The sequence below is a fragment of the Pelodiscus sinensis genome, chromosome 22 (genome assembly GCF_052426305.1).
Source record: "Pelodiscus sinensis isolate ZL-2025 chromosome 22, ASM5242630v1, whole genome shotgun sequence".
NCBI classification, from domain to species: domain Eukaryota; kingdom Metazoa; phylum Chordata; order Testudines; family Trionychidae; genus Pelodiscus; species Pelodiscus sinensis.
This window is the reverse complement of record NC_143073.1, coordinates 2,793,533-2,815,595: the sequence shown is the minus strand read 5'-3', so window position 1 is coordinate 2,815,595 and position 22,063 is coordinate 2,793,533. Positions and strand designations below refer to the sequence as shown.

At 65.3% G+C, this 22,063-nt stretch overlaps 1 protein-coding gene across 2 annotated transcripts in view; it reads left to right on the top strand.

Moving 5' to 3' along the window:
* The window catches only part of KCNN3 (potassium calcium-activated channel subfamily N member 3), a 69,697-nt gene extending 50,063 nt beyond the window's left edge, over nt 1-19,634 (top strand). For both annotated transcript variants that reach the window (XM_089772792.1, XM_089772791.1), the window contains 3 exons: nt 4,067-4,194; nt 4,416-4,485; nt 11,582-19,634. In XM_089772792.1, the coding sequence (XP_089628918.1) occupies nt 4,067-4,194; nt 4,416-4,485; nt 11,582-11,878 (495 nt within the window). In that variant the 3' untranslated portion in view covers nt 11,879-19,634. The remainder of the gene's footprint in view (nt 1-4,066; nt 4,195-4,415; nt 4,486-11,581) is intronic.
* The last annotated feature ends 2,429 nt before the right edge of the window (nt 19,635-22,063 follow it).

Genomic DNA, 22,063 nt, shown 5'->3' with positions numbered 1-22,063 from the left:
GGCCCCGCCCACTTGGAGTCCTCCGCAAAGCGCGCTGAGCCCAACCCTCCCGCGCAGCTCCGCGCCGGGGTCCCGCTGGGAAAGCCACACGCCCAGCCGTGGCCTCGCCCCGCCCCTGTGCAGCCAGCGCCATGCGGACAGGAGACGCTCTCCCGTCGGCAGAGGCCGGGGCTTCACCGAGCCCCGCCGAGGCGCAGGCGCACCGGGGCAGCCCCAGGGCCTTGCAGGAGAGACACCGAGGCTGCAGAGTGTGTCGAGGGAGCAGGGTCCAGTCTTAGCAGCCCCCCCCTGCGAAATGCACACGAAACCGGGCCGTGCGTCATGACTGCTCCGGGCCGCCTGCCCGTAAGGTCATTTCACACGCTGGTGGTGCCGGCAGTTTTGCACGGGAGCAGGACGACAGGGAAGCAGGCGTCGGGGCCTGGCTCCGGGCTGGCTCAGCACCACGACTTGGAAATGCCGTTTCCAAGTGTGTCTGGATCCTGCGGAGACTTTGTAGCAGAGGAGACGGCGCCCACGGCAGGGACTGGAAATGGGCAGAGAGCAGGGACGTTGCACAAAGCCTGAGCATGATACGCTGCCCGCCTGCTGCAGGAGGGGAAAACGCGAGGAGCAACGCCAGCTCCAGCCCTGAAGCAGCAGCGAGCTGATAGCCAGGGACGTGGGGCAGCCAGGAGACAAAACTCCCACCCTCCGCCCTCCCTGGTCCGGGATTTGAAAACCAAGCAGGAGGGCAGGTCGATATGGGCCGTCGGTTCCAGGGATGGGCCCCTTTGCTGGTCAAACTGGGGTTCTGCTGTCGAGCAGCAGAAACCCGGAAGTGGGGTTTGGAAGGGAAACAGGCGGCTGACTGTCCGTGCGCCCATGCAAAGCCTCGCTCCCTGGTCTCTCCGTTCCCCTGGCTCGCGCAGCGCCCGCCTACTCACCCGCCGCCCTGACTTCGTAAAGAAGCCTCGGGCCCTGCAGAAATCCAAGGCAGCTCTGGAGAAAAGCCAAGTGGGAAATGCGGTGAGCGCCAGGAGCCCCCGCCAGGCTGAGGGATGAGACGGTCGCACCCCGCAGAGCAGCCAAGGGCCTCGGGCGATTCTGGGGCCAAACCTCCTTCCCGTCCCTGCGCCCAGTGCGCTGCACAGGGACGTTCCCTTCGGCGGGGTCCCTGTGCGGAGCCGGAGTCGCGTCGTGAGGAAGAGCAGGCAGCAGGGGAAGGGGAGGCCGGGGTGGAGGTGCCCTGCGGGGAGGTCCCCCCACAGTGGCTTTTCGAGTGGCGCAAGGTAGAAAGAGGGGAGACCCGGTTCGGTGACATGGCAGCCCCGGCAGCGACAGAACGGGCCGGGGCTCAGGTGAGCCTGGCTGCCAGAGACGTAACCACGGGACGTGGCTGAGCGCCACTGATGTCCGACGGCTGCCGTAGGCTCCGAGCGCGGCCCCCAGGCGACGAGGCTAAGCAGCCGGAGCCCGTGAGCGGGGGGGCGCGCTGGCACACGGTGCAGGTGGGGGGGGCTGGCCCTGTTTGTCGACAGCACCGCCGTCTCCAGGGCTGTGGGTGCCGTCCCCACCGCGCCCCTCCCTGCTCTTGGACACGTCGAAGGGGGGGTTATCTGCGGAACCTCCCGCCGCCGCGCAAACCCCCGAAGGGAACAGTGACTCACACGTCCGCTTGCCTTGCCTGGGACCCGGCTCGTGGCCCGAACTCCTCCCGACGTCCGCGTTTCCCCGAGCCCTCTGGGTCCTGTGGGCCTGTCTCAAGCCAGCGGTGCGCGGCGAGATGCCAGCTGGTTCTGAGCCAGCAGCGGGGATATGGGACGTCATCACACCGAGAGGGGGCTGCACGGGGGAAGCGCTGGCTTCAGTGCTCTGGGAAACCCCTGGGGTGCTCGCCCACTCCCAGCGTAACCAAACCTGCGCTGGTTTGGCGGCCACCCGGGCGGTGGGCTCCTCCGGCCACGCGAGGAACGCTCACGCCTGCGGCCGGGGGAGATCCGTGCCCTCCCTGGGAGAGGGGCTTGTGACACCGAGTCAGGGTTCCCCTGCCTCCTGCACCCCCGGAATGGCACGGACAGACTCCGCCGGCCAGTAGAACCGGCCCAGCACAGACGTGATGTGGCTACAGGCGTCAGGGCCAGGCAGCCTCAGAGCCCTGGGGTTAGGGGCTGTGACGGCGTGTCGGGGTTCCCCCGCCTCCTGCACCCCCGGAATGGCACGGACAGACTCCGCCAGCCAGGAGAACAGGGGAGTTTATTGCTTCTCCAGGGTACAGCACAGATGTCATCTGGTCACAGGACAGGCCTAGGATGCCTCAGCCCCCCTTGAGATGGGGGATCCCAGCCCCTTGCTTAGGCTGCTTCCTCCATGATACCAGACAGAAACTAACCAACTCTCTTCCAGCCCTGCCCCCCAGCCAGGTGCTGGTCTCCCCCTCCTCCCTTTGTCTCTCCCTGGGGGGCTGAGCCTGGGTGTCTGGGTTAATCCACATGTGGGAGAGTCAGTGAGAATGTCCCATCCCAGCGCAGGGGGCCCCCGGGTCACAGAGCAACCCCCCCCCCCACGCCACAGGGCTCCTACAGGCCAGGTGCTCCCAGTGGTGGGTGGGAATGGCCTGGCCTTGCCCAGCACAGGGTAGATGGGTGCCCATCTAGGCAAGTCACAGGCCAGGGAGCGTGGGAATGGCCCGGTCCACTCCTCCTGCCTTGGAGGGGGGCACGCAGGCCCACGTCTCCTCAGAGCTGCCCACGTGCCAGCCCCCCTCTCTTCCCAACGAGCGGGCCCGATCCTGCTACCTGCTGGGCAGTGCCGACCAATGGTGGTGGGAGGGGAGGGTCTCCGCAGCTCGTGGATCACGCCTCAGGGCGCAGGCGCCCCGCGACCCGGCTGAGAGCTCGGCCTCCTGCGTAACCCTGTGTGGGGGGGTCTCCAGAGCGCCCGCCGCTCGGCCCCCACAAGGAGAGACACATTATGGAGGTAACGGGGAGGTGATTCACCCATAAAGGCCTGTAGGTTAATGCTCCAGGCCACACGCCTTTCCCTCCCCGCCAGTACGTTTTAGCAGGCTGGCCAGCAGCCCGGCTCCGCTCTGGCACGCGCCGAGTCCGGGACCCACCCCGTTGCGCCGCGGCATTTCACATGTATTAGGAGCCAGGCAGCCCGGCTCAGTTCCCGCTCACGCCGGGTCAGGGCACTCAGGCCCCTTCCCCTGCCCAGACAGGGGCTGCTGCCGCCCCGGAACGGCTGCCTCTTTATCAGGCAGCTGGTCGGCGAGGGGACCTGGGTGTTAAACTGGCTCCCCTCGCGGATCAGCTCCCGCCTGGCCTCTGATACGGCAGCAGCGTGGAGCGGCGGGGGCTCCTCGGAACGTGGCTGGAGCGCAGTGGCTGCTGGCCCCGCCCCCGGGGACTAGTTGAGTAACCGATAAGAATTCACGAGGTTACTCGACTGCTCGATTCACCGACACCCAATAGCCCTAGGACACGTCAGATGTCAGCTCGGCTGCCACCCTGCTGTGCCCCCCGGAAGGACCAGCGTGGAGTCAGCCTGTGGAACTCCTCGCCAGAGGAGGCTGTGAAGGCTAGGACTATAATAGAGTTTAAAGAGAAGCTAGATCATTTCATGGAGGTCAGGTCCATAAAAGGCTATTAGCCAGGGGATAAAATGGTGTCCTTGACCTCTGTTTGTCAGAGGCTGGAGAGGGATGGCAGGAGACAAATCGCTTGATCATTGTCTTCGGTCCACCCCCTCTGGGGCACCTGGTGCTGGCCACTGTCGGCAGACAGGATACTGGGCTAGATGGACCTTTGGTCTGAGCCAGTCCGGCCGTTCTGATGATGAAGGCCGTAAAGAGCCCGCTTAAATGCATTGCTCAGAGCAGCGTCCAAAGGGTCCAGTGTGATTCAGGCTCTGGGTCCCTCCGAATGCCAGCGTGGAGCGACCCACGACTCCCCCTCAGAACGGGGGCCACTTCTGGTCCATGCCGGCCCCTCCCAGCCCCCAGGCCCCACACCCACAAGGCGCTGTGCTCCCGGGGCCCGATGGGGAGCTGACCGGCCGCTGGGTCTCCGCTTCTCTCTTGCAGATCAAGAATGCGGCAGCCAACGTCCTGCGGGAAACCTGGCTCATCTACAAACACACCAAGCTGCTGAAGAAGATCGATCATGCCAAAGTCAGGAAGCACCAGAGGAAGTTCCTACAAGCCATTCACCAGTAAGCAGCAAATGGCACTGGGGAGGGTGAGGGGAGGAATCCAGACCTCGGGGCCCCAGGGAATCCGTTCACCGAGGAGGAAATCGGGGGGGCTCCCCTCTCCTTGCCAGGTGTCTCGCTCCTGGTGCCCCCGTGCCATGTGCGGCTGGTCCCAGCGGGGATCCCAGAGCCACCGGCGCGGGCAGAGGACCTGGCTGTAGCCGCCTTTTCTTCTCCCACAGGCTGCGCAGTGTCAAGATGGAGCAGAGGAAACTGAGCGACCAGGCCAACACGCTGGTCGACCTTTCCAAGGCAAGTCTCCGGCGCTCTCTGCGCGCCCCTTTCCCCTCCGCGCCCCGGGCAGCCAGTCGGAGGGGGCTGCCCACAGCAAGGCGCCTGGGGTCCGTCGGCTAAGAGCGGCTTCTCGAGGGACTGTAGGGAGACAGCCCGGCTCTCTCAGGCCCTAGGGAAAGTGGCAGCCTAAACCGTCCGCCAAAGATGCTCTTCACTGGCCCATGGCATCCGGGTACAATTCTCCCTCCCTCCCCCCAGCCTGCGTGGCACGCTGCCGGCAGCCCAGCACGTGAACAGCCCCGAGACAGGATCTCAGCGGAGCTGCGCCAGCTGCTGCACTGTCAGGGTCAGAGGTCAGAACGTTGTTTCGGGCGGCTCTCGTCTCCGCCCTGGCTTAGATTTCACAGCAGCAGGAAACCGAGGGGAGGGCCAGCCCAAGAGCTCAGCTCTCAAGCACGCTGCCCTGTGGGAAGGAGGGTTAAGTTAGGGAGCAGCTCGGTGCTGCCTCTCCCGAACAGCGGGAGCCTGGCGTGGCTGTACTGTGGAGATGGGCTCACACAGGAGGTCCCCAGCCGGGATCATCTCTCCCATGCAAATAGCAGTGTCCCAAATTCCCCACGAGCAGTTAGGAAGTTCCCACGCATATCCGAAAACCCCGGGAAGTTCCAGCCCAAGCCAGACAGCAGGGCCCTGCTCTCCTGTGTGTGTGGCTATTGTGCTAAGGGTCTGCCCGGCCAGGGTTGTACAAACAGGAGGGCTGACAGTAACCTTCCCGCTCATTTTTTTCCATTCGCACACGGATTAAATTTTGTTCTGTGCACCAAGACACAATGTGGGTGTGCACCACCCATCCACATGGGAATCTCTCCTGGGTGGCCGCCCAAGCGCTCGGTTTCCAGGGACAGTTGGCTTACAGTGTAGCCGATGAGGGGCTGGAGCTGCAAACGGCTGTGGGAACGATGGGCACAGTGCAGCGGGAGAGCGTGTTTAATCCGTTCAGCAGCGTGCGGCTAGATCACGACACAGACACGCTGCCAGAGGCGCAGCTGCTCACACCGCCAGTAAACAAACCGGCTAATCGCCGGGGGCGGAGTCTCTGATACAGTCCAGGCTGGGCCTGCCAGGCAAGAGTGAAGTCAGGCTGTTCCGCCTGCCGCCTGTGCGCTCCTCGCAGCGGCGAGGTGACCTTGGCGGCGCTGCTGATCCACGACGCTCTGGCTCGGCCCGAGAGCTCTCACTTCTCAGCTCGGTCCATGGGTCCCCTGTTGTTCCGTCGCCAGGCAACGACTCAGCAGGGCTCCAGTAAAAACCTAGCACAGGGATACGCTCGTTACAACCTGGTTGGCTTCCTGGAACAGGCTTTGCCTCTCCCGGCCCATGGGCTTGGGAGAGACGCTTGTGCCTGGCTCCGCAGGAAACAGCTTCACCCAGTGACTCAGCGCGTGCGTTGCCATGGAAGTGCCGTTTCGGAGCCGAGATTTCCCACCTCCTGGCATCCGTGTGAAGGCGTCTCTGGCCACCCAGCGCGCTGGTTCTGTGGCCAGGGTTTGTTTAACGAGGCCCAAACCGTCACCGCCCGGCTGTCGTTTCCCCCTCCGGTACAGTCGTCTTCTCCCCATTCGGCCAGCTGGGTTTTGTCTTTTCCCCTTTCTTTGCTTTCAGTCCCTGCACGTCCCCCTTTCAGCTCTGTTACACACAGCGCTTCCGAGCCCCAGGCGGGGGGGCACCCTTGTCCGAGCACAGTGAGAGGCGCCCGCCCCAGCGAAAAGGCCAGAGGGATGACTCCGAAATAGCTGGCGCCTCCCCATGCCAGAGTCCTGACCCTGTCGCGCTGAGAGGCAGCCTTGCCTATTGGTTAGAGCAGGGGCAGGTCCAGCACAAACCGCTGCCCTGCTAGGTGCCTTAGGCAGCACCTTTGCGAGGCACTTTGAGATCCCTGCGCCCCAGGGGCTGCCCGCGTGCGATGCAGCACGGCCATTGAGAGCTAGTCCCACCGCCTGCCGCTGCTGACTCCAGGCGTTCCCCACAGACGCCAGCCAGGCTGAACGTTTGACCCTTCGCTGGCTCGTGGGGAGGTCGAGGACTTGCCCACGGGGGCGTGTCCGAGGGCTGTGGCGCGACACGGGAAGCAGACAGCATGGGCCTCTTCGCTGGCGCAGGGTGAAACGCTTCCCAGGCAGCCGTCCCCTTCCCCGTGCTCGGCCTCCGAGGCTTCCTGTCAGGGGTCCCCAGGTCGCTGCTCTTCCCCGCCCAACACAAACACAACCAGCGAGGTTCCCCCCACACAGCTCTGATCTCCAGGAGAGACGGGGCAGGCCACTCGCATGAAACATCCCTGCAGGCCTCGGGTAGGCTCAGGACTTTAGAGGGTAACCGCTTCCCCGGCCTCTCGGCCTGCTTCCAGGGTAACCGCTTCCCCGGCCTCTCGGCCTGCTTCCAGGGTAACCGCTTCCCCGGCCTCTCGGCCTGCTTCCAGGGTAACCGCTTCCCCGGCCTCTCGGCCTGCTTCCAGGGTAACCGCTTCCCCGGCCCCCCGGCCTGCTTCCAGGGTAACCGCTTCCCCGGCCCCTCGGCCTGCTTCCAGGGGAACCGCTTCCCCGGCCTCTCGGCCTGCTTCCAGGGTAACCGCTTCCCCGGCCCCCCGGCCTGCTTCCAGGGTAACCGCTTCCCCGGCCTCTCGGCCTGCTTCCAGGGTAACCGCTTCCCCTGCCTCTCGGCCTGCTTCCAGGGTAACCGCTTCCCCGGCCTCTTGGCCTGCTTCCAGGGTAACCGCTTCCCCGGCCCCTCGGCCTGCTTCCAGGGTAACCGCTTCCCCTGCCTCTCGGCCTGCTTCCAGGGTAACCGCTTCCCCTGCCTCTCGGCCTGCTTCCAGGGTAACCGCTTCCCCGGCCTCTCGGCCTGCTTCCAGGGTAACCGCTTCCCCGGCCTCTCGGCCTGCTTCCAGGGTAACCGCTTCCCCGGCCTCTCGGCCTGCTTCCAGGGTAACCGCTTCCTCGGCCTCTCGGCCTGCTTCCAGGGTAACCGCTTCCCCGGCCTCTCGGCCTGCTTCCAGGGTAACCGCTTCCCCGGCCTCTCGGCCTGCTTCCAGGGTAACCGCTTCCCCTGCCTCTCGGCCTGCTTCCAGGGTAACCGCTTCCCCGGCCCCTCGGCCTGCTTCCAGGGGAACCGCTTCCCCGGCCTCTCGGCCTGCTTCCAGGGTAACCGCTTCCCCTGCCTCTCGGCCTGCTTCCAGGGTAACCGCTTCCCCGGCCCCTCGGCCTGCTTCCAGGGTAACCGCTTCCTCGGCCTCTCGGCCTGCTTCCAGGGGAACCGCTTCCCCTGCCTCTCGGCCTGCTTCCAGGGTAACCGCTTCCCCGGCCCCTCGGCCTGCTTCCAGGGTAACCGCTTCCTCGGCCTCTCGGCCTGCTTCCAGGGGAACCGCTTCCCCTGCCTCTCGGCCTGCTTCCAGGGGAACCGCTTCCCCTGCCTCTCGGCCTGCTTCCAGGGTAACCGCTTCCTCGGCCTCTCGGCCTGCTTCCAGGGTAACCGCTTCCCCGGCCTCTCGGCCTGCTTCCAGGGTAACCGCTTCCCCGGCCTCTCGGCCTGCTTCCAGGGTAACCGCTTCCCCGGCCCCTCGGCCTGCTTCCAGGGTAACCGCTTCCTCGGCCTCTCGGCCTGCTTCCAGGGTAACCGCTTCCTCGGCCTCTCGGCCTGCTTCCAGGGGAACCGCTTCCCCTGCCCCTCGGCCTGCTTCCAGGGGAACCGCTTCCCCTGCCTCTCGGCCTGCTTCCAGGGTAACCGCTTCCTCGGCCTCTCGGCCTGCTTCCAGGGTAACCGCTTCCCCGGCCTCTCGGCCTGCTTCCAGGGTAACCGCTTCCCCGGCCTCTCGGCCTGCTTCCAGGGTAACCGCTTCCTCGGCCTCTCGGCCTGCTTCCAGGGTAACCGCTTCCCCGGCCTCTTGGCCTGCTTCCAGGGTAACCGCTTCCCCGGCCCCTCGGCCTGCTTCCAGGGTAACCGCTTCCCCGGCCTCTCGGCCTGCTTCCAGGGTAACCGCTTCCTCGGCCTCTCGGCCTGCTTCCAGGGTAACCGCTTCCCCGGCCTCTCGGCCTGCTTCCAGGGTAACCGCTTCCCCGGCCTCTCGGCCTGCTTCCAGGGTAACCGCTTCCCCTGCCTCTCGGCCTGCTTCCAGGGTAACCGCTTCCCCGGCCCCTCGGCCTGCTTCCAGGGGAACCGCTTCCCCGGCCTCTCGGCCTGCTTCCAGGGTAACCGCTTCCCCTGCCTCTCGGCCTGCTTCCAGGGTAACCGCTTCCTCGGCCTCTCGGCCTGCTTCCAGGGGAACCGCTTCCCCTGCCTCTCGGCCTGCTTCCAGGGTAACCGCTTCCCCGGCCCCTCGGCCTGCTTCCAGGGTAACCGCTTCCTCGGCCTCTCGGCCTGCTTCCAGGGGAACCGCTTCCCCTGCCTCTCGGCCTGCTTCCAGGGTAACCGCTTCCTCGGCCTCTCGGCCTGCTTCCAGGGTAACCGCTTCCCCTGCCTCTCGGCCTGCTTCCAGGGGAACCGCTTCCCCTGCCTCTCGGCCTGCTTCCAGGGTAACCGCTTCCTCGGCCTCTCGGCCTGCTTCCAGGGTAACCGCTTCCCCGGCCTCTCGGCCTGCTTCCAGGGTAACCGCTTCCCCGGCCTCTCGGCCTGCTTCCAGGGTAACCGCTTCCCCGGCCCCTCGGCCTGCTTCCAGGGTAACCGCTTCCTCGGCCTCTCGGCCTGCTTCCAGGGTAACCGCTTCCTCGGCCTCTCGGCCTGCTTCCAGGGGAACCGCTTCCCCTGCCCCTCGGCCTGCTTCCAGGGGAACCGCTTCCCCTGCCTCTCGGCCTGCTTCCAGGGTAACCGCTTCCTCGGCCTCTCGGCCTGCTTCCAGGGTAACCGCTTCCCCGGCCTCTCGGCCTGCTTCCAGGGTAACCGCTTCCCCGGCCTCTCGGCCTGCTTCCAGGGTAACCGCTTCCTCGGCCTCTCGGCCTGCTTCCAGGGTAACCGCTTCCCCGGCCTCTTGGCCTGCTTCCAGGGTAACCGCTTCCCCGGCCCCTCGGCCTGCTTCCAGGGTAACCGCTTCCCCGGCCTCTCGGCCTGCTTCCAGGGTAACCGCTTCCCCGGCCCCTCGGCCTGCTTCCAGGGTAACCGCTTCCTCGGCCTCTCGGCCTGCTTCCAGGGGAACCGCTTCCCCTGCCTCTCGGCCTGCTTCCAGGGGAACCGCTTCCCCTGCCTCTCGGCCTGCTTCCAGGGTAACCGCTTCCTCGGCCTCTCGGCCTGCTTCCAGGGTAACCGCTTCCCCGGCCTCTCGGCCTGCTTCCAGGGTAACCGCTTCCCCGGCCTCTCGGCCTGCTTCCAGGGTAACCGCTTCCCCGGCCCCTCGGCCTGCTTCCAGGGTAACCGCTTCCTCGGCCTCTCGGCCTGCTTCCAGGGTAACCGCTTCCTCGGCCTCTCGGCCTGCTTCCAGGGGAACCGCTTCCCCTGCCCCTCGGCCTGCTTCCAGGGGAACCGCTTCCCCTGCCTCTCGGCCTGCTTCCAGGGTAACCGCTTCCTCGGCCTCTCGGCCTGCTTCCAGGGTAACCGCTTCCCCGGCCTCTCGGCCTGCTTCCAGGGTAACCGCTTCCCCGGCCTCTCGGCCTGCTTCCAGGGTAACCGCTTCCTCGGCCTCTCGGCCTGCTTCCAGGGTAACCGCTTCCCCGGCCTCTTGGCCTGCTTCCAGGGTAACCGCTTCCCCGGCCCCTCGGCCTGCTTCCAGGGTAACCGCTTCCCCGGCCTCTTGGCCTGCTTCCAGGGTAACCGCTTCCCCGGCCCCTCGGCCTGCTTCCAGGGTAACCGCTTCCCCGGCCTCTCGGCCTGCTTCCAGGGTAACCGCTTCCCCGGCCTCTCGGCCTGCTTCCAGGGTAACCGCTTCCTCGGCCTCTCGGCCTGCTTCCAGGGTAACCGCTTCCCCGGCCTCTCGGCCTGCTTCCAGGGTAACCGCTTCCCCGGCCTCTCGGCCTGCTTCCAGGGTAACTGCTTCCCCGGCCTCTCGGCCTGCTTCCAGGGTAACCGCTTCCCCAGCCCCTCGGCCTGCTTCCAGGGTAACCGCTTCCCCTGCCTCTCGGCCTGCTTCCAGGGTAACCGCTTCCCCGGCCTCTCGGCCTGCTTCCAGGGTAACCGCTTCCCCGGCCTCTCGGCCTGCTTCCAGGGTAACCGCTTCCCCTGCCTCTCGGCCTGCTTCCAGGGTAACCGCTTCCCCTGCCTCTCGGCCTGCTTCCAGGGTAACCGCTTCCTCGGCCTCTCGGCCTGCTTCCAGGGTAACCGCTTCCCCTGCCTCTCGGCCTGCTTCCAGGGGAACCGCTTCCCCGGCCCCCCGGCCTGCTTCCAGGGGAACCGCTTCCCCGGCCCCTCGGCCTGCTTCCAGGGGAACCGCTTCCCCGGCCCCTCGGCCTGCTTCCAGGGGAACCGCTTCCCCGGCCTCTCGGCCTGCTTCCAGGGTAACCGCTTCCCCGGCCCCTCGGCCTGCTTCCAGGGTAACCGCTTCCTCGGCCTCTCGGCCTGCTTCCAGGGTAACCGCTTCCCCGGCCTCTCGGCCTGCTTCCAGGGGAACCGCTTCCCCGGCCCCTCGGCCTGCTTCCAGGGGAACCGCTTCCCCGGCCCCTCGGCCTGCTTCCAGGGTAACCGCTTCCCCGGCCTCTCGGCCTGCTTCCAGGGGAACCGCTTCCCCTGCCCCTCGGCCTGCTTCCAGGGGAACCGCTTCCCCGGCCCCTCGGCCTGCTTCCAGGGGAACCGCTTCCCCGGCCTCTCGGCCTGCTTCCAGGGTAACCGCTTCCCCGGCCTCTCGGCCTGCTTCCAGGGGAACCGCTTCCCCGGCCTCTCGGCCTGCTTCCAGGGTAACCGCTTCCCCGGCCTGGCCGGCTGGACCTTGCTTGCAGCCGCAGCAGCCCGGACCAGAGCAGCCCCCCCACCCTGGCTGTGGCCTGTCACGCTCCAGGTTACCCGGTTAAACTTAGCATCTAAGCAGCTCCCATTGCAAAGGTGAATGAGCAGCCCCAGGGAAGCTCAGATCGGATGGCAAACTGGCCGTTGCCTCCCCTTGTCCTCCGCGCTAACCCTCCGCTCTGTGCCTTGCCCCCAGATGCAGAGCGTCATGTACGACCTGATCGCAGAGCTCAACGACCGGAGCGAGGACTTGGAGAAGCAGATCGGCAGCCTGGAGTCCAAACTGGAGCAGCTCACCACGAGTTTCAACTCTCTGCCCCTGCTCATCGCCGAAACCCTGCGCCACCAGCAGCAGCAGCTCCTCGCGGCCCTCCTCGAGACTCGCGGCATCAGTCTGGTGGGGGGCACCCCCCAGACGCCCCTGTCGGACAGTCCACTTGGGGTCAGCTCCACCTCCTTCCCCACCCCTTACACCAGTTCCAGCAGCTGCTGAAGTGCGGCTGAGCCCCTGCGCAGACGGACGGGAAGAGCTGCTCGTGGGTCTTCAGAGTCCAGTCGACTTTCTCCCGGCCCCAGGCCGCTGCAGGATCATCCGCGCCGGCGCTGGGAGCACGGCCAAACCGCTGCCATGGGGAGCGCCCTCTCGGGGTTCTCCGGCGCCACAGGAGCAGAAACCTCTCCACGGCACGAGGAGGAAGCCTCCGGCACGGCCTTGCCACCCTGGCCGGTGGAGGGCGGAAACCCACGCTCAATCTCAGGTCTTCACATAGGAAACGAACCAGTCTGGCGCGCGGCCGCGGCCTCGGAGGGGAGAGCGCCACAGAGCGGGCTGCGAGCCGGAGGGGGGGCTGCGTTCCTGCAGCCCTGCTGCTCCCAGCCTGGCTTGCTGAGTCTTGGGGGGGAGGCGGACAGAGAGCTCCCCAAGGCTGATCCCTTTGCCTCCAGCCCCTCCCGGGGAGCTGCCAACATCGCGCCTGCTCGCACGGGCTCGGATCTCAGCGGGCCATTTGCCACCCCCGCCAAACCAGAACCCCCCAGCTAGGGGATGGCACTCAGCTAGCCCAGGTTGGGGGCCCCCTCGGATCCCTGTCCTGCCCGGAGCGGCTGCTTTGGGTGGGGGCTCTCCAGACCTCCGGGCGGCTGGCACGAAGCGGCGGCTGCTGGGAGAGGAGGGTGAGGCCCCGAGGAGACACCCTGCCAGCTGGTCCAGCGCTGACAGTGCCCCAGGGGCCGGCGCCGAAGCCGTGTGCTCAGCCAGAGGGCAGGGGGCTTTGTGGCGTGGAACCAAGTGGGACACTCTGGAGCCTCCTGAAACCGCCTTGGAGGAGTAAGAAGAGCTGGGGGTGGATCCTGAGTGACCCGCCTCCCCCGCACACCGGAGCCCCTGTGGCTAGGCCCAGCAGCTCTCTGGCCCGGCCCTTGGGAGGGAGCAGGGCGCTGCACGGTGCCACTCCAAGGGCCAGCTCGGAGAGTCTCACCTTGCCATGTGAATGTACCAGTCCTCCAGCCTTCAGCTTGGCTGGCAGCCAGGCCTGCCCGCTCAGCCCCTGCTGGGAGCCAGCCCCGAGGCCTGGGGCAGGAAGGGGGAGAAGGCAGCTGGTTGGGACACCGCGTCCCTTTAGAACGAAGGACTCAGTGCAGGAGTGGGGGTGGACACGTGAGTTACTGCCGCGCGGGGGAGGCTAATCTGTGCTGCTTGTCCCCTCTGCACCATGGGCCTGCGCCCCTCCCGGCTTCCTCCGGGGACTCCCCCTTCTCTCTCGGGCATTTTCACCTCTTGTTCTGCCCCAGCGCCCCCGCTGCTCCCATGCCTTGTCTGCCCCCCTCCCCCCCCCCCCCCCCCCCCCCCCCCCCCCCCCCCCCGCAGCCACAAGGCCCTGGCTCGCTTCCCCCGCCCCCCGGGGGGCGTGCCGGCTGCTCTGGGGGAGAATCGCTGTCGTTTTACACGGATGAAGTAACCACGTAATTACCCATCCCCCAGCGGAGTCTGCGAATGAGGGAAAGTCACTGTGTCCCTCAGGCAGTTAGCCTGGAGCTCCTCCGTAATCCCTTCACTTCCACGCAGAGCGCTGGATCCCGCCGGCTGGATCCCGCCCGGCCTCTCCTCAGCCCCACGCCGGGGGCTTTCCCGTGGCTGGCGGGGCGTGCGCCTCGGGCCCGGGCAGTCACCTTGTTTAGCAAACAGCCCCTGCCTGGAGAGAGCACGCCCCGCCTGCCCGCCGGCTCTAGCCCTGGGAACGCGCGTGGCCCAAGGCTACCGCCCTGCTGCCCCGGGCAGACACCCCCGGGGGCTCCTCTGGCACTGCCCCAGGATCACGGACGTGCCACCAACCCTGCCTGCCTGCAGACGCACAGTGAGCCTCGGGAAGTGCTGTCAGGAGGGAAATGCCACCCCCGCAGAGCGCTGCAGCCATAAGGCGATACGGTACCCAGCTCCAGGCCAGCCGGAGCAAGGGCACCGCAGGCCCCTTCCACCAGTCCCGCCCTCCAGGGCTTCCTGCGCCAACAGCCGTGATACTCCTCACCCAGCGCTAAAGAGCGCAGGCTCCGGTCCACATGGCAGCGCCACCTCTGCTCCGAGCCCCCCAGGCTGGGGGGTCTGCGTCCCTGGCAGGAGAGGGCTTTGCTCAGATGCCACCCTCCCCCTCGCTGCCCCGCGTCTACTGGCTTCTCTCCTAGCTTGATCCCTCCCTCCCCGCCACGCCTGCCTGCCCGCCCCTCGCTGCACGGGGGGGGGGGGCAGGCTGTCGTCAGTCGCCATCTGCCCCCCTTCAAATGCCTTGTCTGTGCAGTGTAGGCCGGTGACTAGGTCACATGGCTGGGCGGCCGGAGTGCCGGCCCTGGCTCTGCTACAGACTCGCTGTGTGACCTTGGGCGAGTCACTTCCCCATCGCGGTGCCTCCCGTAAGAGGGGGATGAGGCATCTCCACCTTTCCAAAGGGCTTTCGGGGCTAGGGATGAGAGAGGCGTTGTCAGCCTTACACTTGTCTTCATCCTGACGGAAGAGCAGCCCCGGATGGGGCTCTAGGCTAGGGCCAGGCGCCTCTGAGACAGCTAGAGAGGCTCCGTGCCACCGGCTGATCCGTGCTGGTAAGCCCTCCCTGGTGCGGTGCCGCTAGAAAATGCCAAATGATGAAGCGGTTCAGGGCGCCGGAGAGGGGTATGGCACAAGCCTCATGCGGGGGAGGGCCTGGGGGCGTCACGGCCTAGAACAGTCGTTGCACCAGGGTTGCTCTGACAAGTTTCTTGCTGGCGTGTAGAGACCGACGGAGGCTCCACTGCCCGGCCAGGCTGGGGTCCCTTGTGCGCAGCCCCGTGATCCGCTTGGCTGGCCCGGGGCTGCCTCACCCGCCGCATCCTGCTGCCCCTCCCGTTTCAGCACCTTAGACAGCAGCCTCGCTCCTCCGCTCCCAGTGGCGACCGCTCGTTCGATTCTACCTCTGATACCCGGGTATCGGCCTTTGCGTCCTGCTGCCCGCGTCCTGGCCTGCTAGGGGAGCGAGAGCAACGCCTGCAGCGGCTTTCCCATGGCTCTACGGGGCCGGCATTGCCAGACGGCCCTCGCTAGCCGGCCACTGATTGCCTTAGAGACAGGCTCGGCGGTAGGGCCCGGAGCTAGGGCCGCCAGCGTTACAGGGACCCCTCAGTCGCCCCCTCCTTTGGGACCAGCACCTCGCCCTCGGGCGGCAGCGAGACCAACACCCCTGGGCCAGGGCAGAGAGGGGAACCTCGGGGCAGGTCAGTTTCAAAGCTGCAGGTCACCAGTCAGCTGTCCGCCTTGGAGAGAGCCGCCGGGCGTTGTTCAGAGCGAGACGCTTTCCGAGTAACGAGCCGCCGGCCCTCCCGAGGCGGCACCGCGCAGTATCCATTTCCACCGAGCCCTGGGCTTGCCCGGCGTAACGGGGGAGTTTCCCAACAGGACTCTGCAGAAACCAATCACCGCTTCTCTCCTGGACTGGAAACACGTCACCTGGACTGGGGTTTCCCTCTGAGTAGCCCAGTGGCAGGGGGTTCGCACAGACCCCGGAATCCGCAGGGACGGGCCCCCCTCCAGCTGCGCCACAGCAAAGGGGAAGACCAGAGCAGCGGAGGCTGGGGGAGGAAAAGCACAAAGTACAACTCAGCGCGTAGCTCTGCAGCCCAAAGGCCCGTCGGACTGGCCCAGCCGGGGCCCGCCTCAGCCGCCAGAGGAAGGGTTCAAAACCCTCCTGCAGGAGCCCCCCTCTTCCGTGCATCTCGTGTTTCTGCCCCACCCACGAGGGGCAGGACGCGGACAGACCCGACGTGCTTCTGTTCGCACTTAGCCGAGGAGCGTCGCTCTGGGGTCGCATCTTGCCTCTGTACCGCTTGCTTTTTTTTAACACTAGAGGAAAGCCTAATAGTTTATTTTAACTATGAGATATATTGCTATATTATAAAGGGTCTTGTAACTTTCCAGTCCGGTTTTGTATCACACTAGGCCGCGAGGTCCGCCTGCCGCTCACATGTCTGTTTCTGAGTACACGTCAGGGCCGATTTTCGCTTCGCCCGGGGCCTGAGGCGCACGGCCAGGAGCGTTGGGACTGTGACATCCCTTGGCCAGGCGCTGTACGCAGAGGGGGGATGGGTCAAGGCAGGGCCTCAGCTGGCGCCAACCAGTCGGCTCTCCTGGGCTGACAGGAGCTGCCCGTTCCCACCCCTCGGGGGAGCCCAGTGGTTTGAGCGCTGGCCTGCTAAACCCAGGGTTGGGAGTTAGACTCATAGACTTTAAGGTCAGAAGGGACCATTCTGATCATCCAGTCTGACCCCCTGCACAGTGCAGGCCACAATCTCACCCACCCCTCCCAGAATAATCCTCTCACCTAGATCTCAGATATCGAAGTCCTCAAATACTTTGAAGGCCCCAAGACGCAGAGAATCCTCCAGCTGTGATCTGTGTCCCATGCTACAGAGGAAGGCGAAAAACCTCCAGGGCCTCTGCCAATCTACCCTGGAGGAAAATTCCTTCCCGACCCCAAATATGACGATCAGCTAAACCCTGAGCATGTGGGCAAGACTCACCAGCCAGACACCCAGAAAGTTCTCTGTAGTTCAGTCCTTGCAGGGGGGGGGCAGTTAGGGATCTGGGGCAAATCTGTCAGGTACGGTGCTTGGTCCTGCCGTGAGGGCAGGGGGCTGGGCTCCATAGCCTCTCGAGGTCCTTGCCAGCTCTGTATCTCTCCATTCTGTAACATGCTGTCGTGTCCAGTCCTAGCGCCCTGCCTGGCAGTGCCTAGCAAGCTGTCTCCCTTGCCCTCTGTCAAGCGGCAGGTACCTGTGGGCTGGGCCGCAGCCCCCTAGCCCCAGCTCTGCCCGCCCAGGACTGTGTGGAAGGAGCCAGTGCCCAGAGCCCGGCTTTCAGGGCAGGCTGTGCTGTTTGGGTGGGGTAAGCAGCCTGGAGGCACCTGCTGGCAGAGGACAGACATCCAGCGGGTGGGTAGACTGCTCAGGAGGGGCTGAATGCCCTGGGGCAGATGGAGGAAGCACACGAGGGCTCCTGGCCTGGAGCTCAGCTCAGCAGAAATGTGATTTCCAGCAGCTCTTGGCCCCCGGGGGCCAGGCGTGCTGAGGATTCCCATGGGGGTGTCTGGTTCCTCCACCCCCCCAGCCGTCACATCATTGCCTGTGTGGTCCAGCCCTGCCAGGCGATGGGTGGGGCTGCTGGCAGGGTCTGCTCCAGGGGGGTTGTCCGCAGGGACACGCACTGCCCTCCTGGTCCCCGCTAGGGACTGCCCAGTGCCCTGAGCCAGAGACGAAGGAGCCATGCCAGGACCTACGGGGGCCCGGCCTAAGACGCCGGTGTGATCCCCCAGAACGACTCCAGCACCAGGAGCGAGAGTCCCAGTTTCCCAGTGGAACAAGGGGAAATCCCTCCCCACAGAGCAGAGAAGTTACAAGATCCCAGGGGCTCAGCCGCTCCAGCCTTTGGGGCCGGGATGCTTGTGGCTTGCAGGTTTTCAGAGCAAGCAAACCAACCCTCCTCTTCTCCATATCTCATCTAATGGTGCTTTGGACCTTCCCTTTCTCCTCCCCCGCGGCTGGTGCCTGGCCAGCCTCCCTGCACCGAATTCGGGCTGTTCCGGCCTCCAGCCACGGACCCGCATGGCACGTGGGCCGAGGTCGCACCCTCTTCCGCCTCCGCTGATTCTCTTATGCCAGAAGCTCCGTCTTTCTACGGAGTGACCCTCCTGAGAGAGGCTAAGCAGCGTTAGCGCCGGGGTCCCTCCGCATGGCAGCGCGAAGCAGCCAGATCAGCCAAAGAGTCTGCCCTGAGTCTTTGTTCGGTATTGCTGCTCAGCGCTTGTATTTCCATGTTCGGTGCATCCATCTCCCCACTAGACCCCATTCGGAGAATGACCCTCCCATGCCCCCCAAGAAGTCTTCATCTGTTTGGCCATCCTTTTCCGCTGGGTGGCCAGTGCTGCTGAGCCTGATCTTTGCCACCGGGGCTGTGGGTACGTCTACACTGCATGGCTATGTCGGGAGACAAGGGGTCTCCCGACATAGCTACCCCGTGTCTCCGCAAGCCGCCCGTTATTTCGAAATACCAGGTGCTCTCTTTCGCCATCCCAGTAAACCTCGTTGCACGAGGGATAAGGAATGGCTCGACATAGCGTGTTATCTTGAAATTTGCGCTGGGTAGATGCGCCGAATTTCAACATATGCTATTTCGAAAGAGAGTCGTGAGAAGATGCGCCTCTTGCGTAGCGCAGACTGCGGCTCTCATGTCGAGGGTAGGGTGCTCGGTCGGCACACCCTCTGGCTACCCAGCAATGTTCTTTCGAAATGACGGTCCGCGTCGACACAGCCGGCAGTGATTTCGGCATCATGTCGACATTCCCTCGCGCTGGAGGACGTCTTACTCCGACTCCTGGAACCGCGTTGTCCCAGGCGTCAGGCAAGCCGTGGGAATAGGGCTGGATTTCGAAATCAGTGCTATGTAGACAGCACCACAGGTATCTCGAAAGACGCCATGCAATTGACGGAGTGCGCTTGCCTAGCTGATTCCGAGTTCCGCGCTGCAGTGTAGACGCACCCTGGGTGTGCTCTTCCTCCGGCTTGGCGCCATTCCCAGCCCGGCTCCCTTGCCCTCTGGTTCCGCCCTGCAACTCGCTAGCCAAGGCGGATACAGAGGAGAAGTCCAGTCCCCCCTTCCTGCCCCGGGACTCTCCTAAGGGTCATTGGTGTCCTTCCTTGCGAGGGGGAAGACCCCAAACCCCTGCAGGAATCCCGTGAGAAAGCACAAGGGGGGGGGTTGTCACACCATGGAGTGAGCTGTGGCCCAAGAGCGGTGGGACGTCTCGAGGCATCCACAGAAGAGCCCTCAGCCCTTCCGCTCTGCCTGCCACGTTGCCGTGTCTGCTCCGGCGGCAGGATCCTGCCCTGAGCCCGGGGCTTTACTCCCGGGGCCGGGGCTCCCCAGGGAACCGCTGACGATAACATCCCTCCTTGCCAAACCCATTTCCCTCCAGGTGGCAGGGGAGGTTGATGCCATAAATCCGCCCTTCCCTCAGCCACAGCCCCGTAACCAACGGTGCAGCACCCTGCCTGGCATGGCGGAGAAGGGCTGTTGGGGGCCTAGGTCCCCTCCCTCGCTCAGACTCGGGGCCAGTGTCCTGATGCCTCCTCTGGCCCAGGGTTTAACCGAGAGGGGGCTGCTTTCTGACGGCTCCTGTTGAAAGCCAGCTGGGGGGCCCTTCCTTCCAGGCCCGGCCGGCCCCGCTAGCAGAGCACAGCTGCTGCGCGGCACAGAGCCGGGCCGTCTTTCTGCTGGCTTGTTCCTGAAAATCTCCCCTCCCTCGGCTGACCAGCAGCCCAGGCGTTCCCGGGAAAGTGCCCCGACCCAGGTCAGCCTGTCCCAGGGAGCGCAAGGCGCTGTGGTTCACTAATCCCCCCAGCTGTTGTGTGTAGGGATCCAAGGGCGGTTTCTGAGTCAGAGCTTCCTTTCCAAAGCATATCCCTGGTCCCTGTCAAGCCGGGGGGGGATGGAGATGCACCTACTCAGACAGCGTTGCCATACAACTGATCTGTACCCAGAAACAGGCATGTTTTAAACTAATGGCTTTAACCTGTTCACTGTAAAAAGTGCCTTGGACGTAAATCCGAAGAGGTCAGTCTCTGCGTATTTACTCTGCGGGTGTGGAAGGCGGTAGCTGCCTGCCTAGAGACACGCCTAGAGCGAGACACCCGCCCTCAAATATACCATCTATAAAGGCTTCAGATCCCTCTGTCGTGCTGGTCTGTGGAGCGCTGTTCTTTCCTTCCCGCGCGGCCCATCAGCGCGGGGTCGGCCTCGCCTCCCCTTTTCCAAGCGGTTCTACTAACAAGCGGGGGGTCACGGGGTTTGTGAAAGAGCGGGCGCCAGGCCGGGCGGGTTTGAATTCCAGCCCAAGAGGCCTGTCCCCAGCGGGGAGGGCAACTGGGTGCATGGGAGTCCACCCCCAGGGCCCCCCCAGCAATGTTATTTCGAAGTAACTCCGCGTCTACGCAGCCGGCAGCGGTTCCGAACGAGCGGCAAGCTGGAGGGCGTCATCCTCCGCCTCCTGCAGCCTCAGAGTCCGAGGAGTCGGGGAAGCCGGGGCAGAGGGCTCCGTTCCGGAATACGTGCTGCGTGGACGCTCCCCGTTTCGAAATGAGCCGCGCCGTTGACGTTGCTCAGTGGGCGCCGCTTAGTCGAGTTGCGCCTGGCTGAGAACGTGCCAAGCAAGTCACTTCTCCGGCTGCCCTGCGGGGCCGTGGGCAAGGTGGGCCAGTGGGAAGGGAATCACCGGGTGGCGTTTCGTGTACGTGGCCTCTGACTCGCTGCCTAGGACAGTGGCTGCCCCTCCCCGTGGTAACTGGGCTGGATCCCGGCCGTGGTCTCCCGTTTGTGGTGCCCTGCGCGGTGGCACGGATGGGCGCGCTGAGGGACGCAGGCAGCCTGTGGCAAACCGGGATTTCAGGGGTGGAAGTAGCATATGTCCCTCACCGGCGCTGTCCTAGTGCAGCCCGGCTCCCGGCAGCTCCGCCAAGAGCTCCCGGCTGGCTTTGCCAGGACGCCCCCCATGCCTTCACCTCTGGCCTTCACCCCAGGTCCGGGAGCCCGGCTGCCTTCACTGTGAAACCCCCACTCGCGGGCCTCCCGCCGGCAGAGCCGCACTGGCCCTGGGGCTCTGCCCGGAGCCGTCTGGCCTGCAAAACGCAAACGGCATGAGCCGGCAGGCAGACCCCAGCAGCGACCAGTCCCCAGCTTCCCACGCTCCCCAGTCCCAGCCCTTTGCCGCAGACTTCCCTGGCCTGGCCCTGGGCCTGCCGAGCCGGAGCGAGCAGAGAGCGTGGGCCGCGAAGCCCTGCCCGGCGGCCCCGCCATCTGCAGAACCCAGGCGGGAAGAGCTCTGCTCCCAGCCGGCTGAGGCCGCGGGGCCCGCCGGGCAAAGGGCCTTGTCACAGACGGGGCCAGACGAAAGCTCACGCTACGGCCAAAGCGTTTCCGCCTCGCTCTGGCTGGGGCGACGGTGCTTTCAAAGCAGAGTCCCGGCCCCCTGTCGGGGGGGCAGCTCCCTTCCCAGCCCCCTTCGGAACCCCTTCAGGGCCCCAGCAACTTGGTCCTTGCGTAAGGGACGACAGGCCCCCGGGCGTGTTGAACCAGGTGCCCCCGCCAGGGCACTGCCCCTGAGGACTGAACGGAGCGGCTCGGTGTGACGGGGCGGCTTTTCCACGCAGCCTGCGTGCTGAGGCTCTGGCAGGGGCGCCGGGCTGCTGCGGTCAGTCCCGGGCTGCGGACGCTGCTTGAACCGTGCGCAAAGGGCGAACCCGCGTGTGACGGGCCGGGTCCGGGCACGGCTGAGGGCTTCCGCTCAGGGCGAATTGCTCAAAACTAGGGCTACCTACAGCCCGCGACTGGTGGCCCTTCCCAAACAGGCCACACACCAGTCACACCGAGTGCTGCAGCTGCTAATCCGGCCAACAGGAAGCCTGACAAGCAAAACCCCTCAGACCCCCCAGCTCTCCCTGTGCCCCAGTCAGCCCCAGGCCTAACGCACTAGTGAGGGGTTCTAGAACCCAACCTCACCTACCCCCAACAGGTTCTTCCAGTCCCAAAGAACCAGCCACAGATCCCCGGTCAAATTACACTTTGGATCTTACCCACAAGAGCGCGCTGGGCCCGTCCTTCAGCATCTAGGATCTGGGGCTCCGTCTAGCCTGCCCCCTCTTGTGCAAGCGCCGTTCTGCCGCTTTTTTCCAGGAAGAACGGCTCTTGCGCAAGAGGGGGGTTTGTGCCCAAAGGAGCCGTGTAGACAGCTCTTGTTTGCACAAAAGCCCCTTGTGCAAAATGGCAGCTCGTTAAGTATGCAAATGAGGCGCAGCGATAGTCATCGCTTCACCTCATTTGCATATTCTCTTGCGCAAGAGGGAGCAGTCTAGACATAGCCTGACGGTTGATTAACGAAAGAAAGAAAAGGAGGCGAGTGAGGTTGTTCAGGATACGGTACATGCACCAGCCACCAGGCTCTCAGCAGAGCTGGTACAAACGGCCGGCTTAGGAGTCTCTGGCGCATGTCCCATGTCAGGAGGGGTCGGCGACCCCCCCGGCTCTGTCCCTCGCAAGGCCGCATCCAGGATCAGGAGCAAGACTGGAGACAAGATGGAATCTGCCTCCTGGCACCTCCATAACTCTGGT